Below are 6,003 nucleotides of genomic sequence, written 5' to 3' on the forward strand. Positions count from 1 at the left end.
ACACAAACCAATAATGATTTGTCATCGTCTGATTATTCGCTAAGCCCCTTGTGATAGACTACGACTGTAAAATGTTAAAATGAAAAAAATAACATTCCCAAATTCCAAATGAAAGCAGTGCAATGCTTAAATAAAACTTTGCCTTCGCTGGACATTTCCTGCCAAATAATCTGTCTTTTTAGCATCGCTTAGAGAACACACCATCTTATTCTCCTTCTTTTTCTTAAATTGCCTCCATGCAAATCTAGACATTTATTTGTTCATATTTGCCCTCGTTTCGATTATGAGTTATAATTACGTGTTCGTTATAATGCCGGTATTTTCTTGGTTATTTTGTGTTTTTTGTTTGTTTTTGCGATGACAAACAATCTGACAATTTGGAATAAACTGATACATCGGATTTAACCCAAATTTTTATATTTAAAATTGGCGCAGATATGGGGCATGTCATGATCAAACATATTATATCAATTTATCTTTCTAAAAATAAGATATGACGTTCAATAATAGTGGAACCCTTGGTTTTTACACAATTTGTACTGTATACGTCACATCACAGTTAACGTTATGCTACATCAGTTAAGTTCAGTAATACAGCACTAGGGTATTGTTTTGTCTTATATCCCAGTTAACAATATTGTATGTACTCAATACATATTTAAACTGAATCTACATCTCACCTTCTGTATTACGACGGCCCGGTCAGAGTGACGGTCAGGTCACTCGCACATTTAGTCTGGTAACGTTGCTTGTAAATAGAATAACATCAACATCGCTTTATTATCGAACTTTCCCCCTATTTATGGCGATAATTATTCAGGTGGTCAGCAGAATATGAATTATTTAGTTAATTTCCTGCCAAAAAAAGCCTCATTCTATATACATTTTTATGCTGGATACATGTAGTTTTCACTTTTGGAAAATTAGCCTTTATGTCGATGTGATGTTCATATTCCGGTAACAGGGGCATGTCTAGTCTTATATTAGAAAATAGCCAGAAATACCTATATATAAAGTCTTTATATATAGGTATTTCTGGCAATTTTTTGATATAAGACTAGACATGCCCCTGTGTTCCTATTTTGGAACTCTTCAGTGTTTTGACTTTTGAGTATCGAAATGTGGTAAAGAAACGATCATTTATTGATATTGTATATGAATGCAGCGTTAATTAATTGAATTCATTATTTTCAGATGACTTCCAATGAAAGAGTGTATTGTGTATATCGTGTTCAGTTATACGTACAAGTTGGTAGATTAATTATTTTGATTGATACTGTAGTATCATACCTTTAAAAAAACAACGGTCTCCTTCGTTGCCATGCCAGTCGGTCTGTGTGACCAGGAATGTGGCGACATTATTTAAGTAGAAGTCTTATGCGTGACTGGCCTTTTTTTTGTAAAACTTTATTCGTACCTTGCATTGTTAAATGACATCTTACAATATCTGGTCAATTCAAAATAGAAAACTAGCAAAAAGGCCGAAAACACAAAATTCAGCCTTTCAGACAGTGCAGAGACGACATAAAACCTGTAAGCAATGTGAAATCATCGGAAAGTACAAACTATAACAACTCACAACAATTTAATAGCGTATATTAACATGAATACACTAATGAGGAAGATATTAGGTCGTAACATAAACCAAAATGGGCATGTATTTATTACATTTTCAACTGTGGTGTAGTTTATAAATATATACAAAGTATACATACATGTATGTATATCCGTATTTTGAACAGTAACCCTGCTGTATATTTACATATATAAGACATTACATTATAACTTATAAGACGTTACATTTCAGAAACTGGTCAAACTACTTTATACTGCTACCAAGGTCTCTGTTTCTCTCGTGAGATTTGGTCAATATTTTTTGTTTGCCTTCTGGATTTCTTATTTATTTATTCATTCCTTATTTTTTTCCGTTGGAAAAATGACTGGCATGAAACAAGGAAGGTAAGTGTTCACAAATTATAAAAAGTCTCGATCGAGGAATTCCTGCAGATGAAGTAGTAGCGTAAGAAAGACCTAGATATACAGTTAAAAAACTTACATTCACAATTGTAAATAAGACTGTACCTAGTTATAATATAGGTCTGTTGTGACCTCATACCATTGTCTATTGAGATTTTTGCCATATATTTTGATAGAATATTTAAACCCATTTCATTTGAAAACACCTTAAATCTGGAACATGCATGTTCACATTTCTTGCTACAGGGTGTTCAGAGAGTTACTAAATATCTAGGCATAGGCCCGAGTTCTCCCTGGTACAGGTTCACAGCAGAGTTGGCAGGATCTAGACGTGATAGCTTAAAAAAAAACATTTTAAACTCGTCTCTTCGAAGAAGAGGGAGAGCTTTTGTTGTCAACTCGGCGTCGGCGTTGGTTTTTCAAATGTTAAGTGTTGAAAGGTATTAATACATCATTTTATAATTGTATTATGGTGCTGATATTTGGCATATATAAAAATCCCTCTGGGGTAAGACTATGCCTTCCTAGAGTAAAACTTTAAAAAAATGAATTTTTTATTTTTAATTGTTTTTTCTTTTTTCTTTTTTTTTACTTTCTTGCATTAAGTTTTTGTTGGGAGCGTTGAAAAGCATAATAATACACGGTATTAATGTCCCTGTGTGTGTTGGGGGGGGGGGGGGGGGTGTTGTTGAAAGCTATTAACACATCACTTGATAATTTTACTAGGGTACTGATATTTGGTCTAAACTACACTACCCCTTCTTGGAGTGAAACTGAAAAAAATGTGAAAATTGGTTAGACGTTAGACAATTGAAACTGTTTCTCATTTTTCTAGGGAGAAAACACTCATTTAATAAGTTTTTATGAAAATAAAAAGAAATAGGTCTAAATGCAATTCTGTAATATATTTATTCAATTTACAACAGCATAGCTTGTCTCCCGAATGTTTGTCAATAAATAATTTACACATATATATATGAATTGGTACGGTTTTGGAAAATTGCATGAATACACCATCTGATCAAGTAAACAATATCGATATTATTACAGCAAATTTGCGAAACCATACCAATTAAAATATTTTGATTATTTATTGACAAACATTTTGACAAATGTTTTCATATTTCCCGTTTTCACCTTCCTCTTTTCAACTGTTCCGCTTCCAAGTCTTTGGTCTTTGTGTTCTTCCATGCCTCTCAATGATTTTGCAGATGTTTCATCCCCAACCCCGCCCCTTCCCGGGGTTGTTTGTGTAATTTCTGCTACATACAAAAACTTGTATGATGCTATTGCTAAATATCAATATTATTGCAACCCCTAACGGATATTCTGTTTTTGTCTGTGGTTATTTGGGTCATTCAAATTCGCAAAGCATTTATTCACTCAAAAGTCACTACAATGAAAACATACATTTAATATAATATTTGATATTGAAACATGTATAGTCATTATCTTTTATGTCTCACAGCCATCAACCGATTCCTGTGAATGATGTGGGGTTTTTATCCTACATCACAATAGGATGGCTAACGCCGCTAGTCCTGGATCTGTTCAAACACAGGAAAAAGGAAATCAGAGAGGAAGATGTATGGACTTGTTCAGAGTTAGAGTCGTGTGATGTCAATACAGAAAGGTAGTAAACAATCTATCTTTAAATCAAGATGATTCACAATAAGCAAGAAATAATTATTGGTTAGCATATTGAAGAGTATTTCGTGTTAGAAGTATAGACATTTTTACAACGGCATAAAATCTATTTAGCTTACAGAAGATCTTGGGAAATATCGTAGATTCATTCGTGTACCAACTCTCGCCTCTTATATTCGCCGGATATTCCATTCTATTAACTCCAGTCACAAAACACAGAGTACTACTTACGGATACACAACAGCATCAAATGAAATGAATATTTTTGTTCTGTAAATCATCTCAAGTAAATTTTCTAATGATCCAATATCCAAGAATTATAAAGTCTGTTTAAATTTGGGTGATAATGTTAAGCTGTTTTTGTTGTTGTTGTTTTTGTTTTTTTTTAAATACTTTTTATACTTCCAGACTGAGGATGGAATGTCTGTATGGTTCATCCTTCCTATCCGTCTGCATGCATGTAACCTCAAATTTGGGTATCGTTTCCATTTTTATTGCAATCTTTCTTCAGATTGGAACCAATGTGGATTGACGAAATGCAGACCTTTGGCCCTGAAAAATGTTCAGTTCTAAGGTTGTGGCTGAAATTCATATGGATACGACTACTAGTAGCGTTCGCAGCCCGCTGTTTCAAAGCTTGCATTGCGTTTCTCTTCACGGTATGTTAATTCTCTTAATATTTATTTTACCATCAATATTTTCCTGAGGTATCTTTTGATTTAAGCGCAATAATGTGTAACATTGTCAATAAAATACGTAAGGTTAGAAACAGCAAAGGTCCGCCTTTTAGCCTCGAACCTTACTTGGCTTCTAGACAATTTACAATTATGGCCCTCTGTGGAGGGATCCATCCAGAATTGTCTCCATCCAGAATTGTCTCCCTGTCCATGGAGACAATTCTGGATCGATCCAGAAACAGAAGACCAGAATTACTTTATTATACCGAACGAAACTCAACAAATGTAAATTTATTTGATAATTTAATCAACATAAAGAATCATAAAAAAATCAACATTTTTTCAGAGATCACCCCGAGGTTGTCGCCCTCGTACTGCAGATTTATGACGTCATAATGACGTCCCCTTCGGGGATTATCACCCGGGGTTTTTGTCGCCCTCGCACTGCAGATTTATGACGTCATAATGACGTCCCCTTCGGGGATTATCACCCGGGGTTGTCGCCCTCGCACTGCAGTTTTGGGGAAATGTTTCAGTTATAGCATGTCACGAGGTTACATTAAGTCCAATCAAGGATTCATATCAGTGTAAATGGAAGTGAGGTATAATGAGACTCTTTTTCCCTTAATGTTAACAACAAGTGACATCGATATACTACGATCGAGCGATTATTCAATTAAATTGTCAAAAGACAAAGGATACCTAAAACCTATGTACGCGTTCTCCGTACTACAGTATATTAGTTATACAATAATTTAAACAAACGTAAAATGTTAAAAAAAAAATAATAATAAAAAAAAAAAAAACAACGTAAATATTCATGTTTCACCAAAAACGTCGCAATATAAATTAATTTATCCTTGGCAGTAATGAATTCTTATAAAACTTATAGTTTGGTTCTTCATCAGATTATGATATCCGTGTAATATTGTTGGAATCTCTTTCAGGGTTACATTGTTCGTGCCGTTACACAGTATCTAGAAGGACCGGAATCATCCATATCTTATGTTATTGGATTGATCATATTAACTGTTGTCGGACAATTTCTACGGACTTGTTCACATACATATATCCTTGTTTATGGAGCACAAACAGGCAAGTAGTTAAATCATTTATTTATTGTTTATTATCATCTTTTATTGTTTCCCCCCCCTGCTTCTTTCTAAAAGAGAACATTAGTTTGTAAAAATATATCTACATGTATTAGAACACATAAGTTACGATTCACATATCATATGATCCATGGTAACACGTTATAATACAAAGTACATTATATATGGATTAGGTGAATTGTTTATTACTTATTTGGCCCTCAACTTTGGTGCATTGATGTAATTATTTATCCCATTTCCTCCTCGCTGTATGGATACACATAAGAGATCGGGTGTTTTAATACTTTGCTTATAAGTCATAATTCAACTATCTAACTCCATTAACAGTTTCTACGTCGGCTTTTTTAAAAGACGCATAACGATTACTACAGTAACTGCGCATTTATTGAATGCCCGAAAATCAATTGCCGTGAAATTTTCTTATCTGGTTGGACCTTCCATAACCGCGTGTCGTGTTATTCTTCACAGTGGCCTCCTCACTCATTATATCTCAAAGCATTTTTGTTGATGTTTACATATTTTATTGTAGTATTAAAATTATGGAATCTATTATATACAATTTACGTATTTTTTTTTACAAAATGTAGGAC

At 33.7% G+C, this 6,003-nt stretch overlaps 1 protein-coding gene across 1 annotated transcript; it reads left to right on the top strand.

Moving 5' to 3' along the window:
• The first annotated feature begins 3,323 nt into the window (after positions 1-3,323).
• On the top strand, positions 3,324-5,404 carry LOC117330113 (multidrug resistance-associated protein 5-like). The gene is made up of 3 exons (XM_033888331.1): positions 3,324-3,610; positions 4,136-4,283; positions 5,249-5,404. Exons 1-3 carry the CDS (start codon positions 3,435-3,437, stop codon positions 5,402-5,404), a joined length of 480 nt encoding a protein of 159 aa, XP_033744222.1. The 5' UTR covers positions 3,324-3,434.
• The last annotated feature ends 599 nt before the right edge of the window (positions 5,405-6,003 follow it).

The sequence above is a fragment of the Pecten maximus genome, chromosome 6 (assembly GCF_902652985.1).
Source record: "Pecten maximus chromosome 6, xPecMax1.1, whole genome shotgun sequence".
Taxonomy (NCBI): domain Eukaryota; kingdom Metazoa; phylum Mollusca; class Bivalvia; order Pectinida; family Pectinidae; genus Pecten; species Pecten maximus.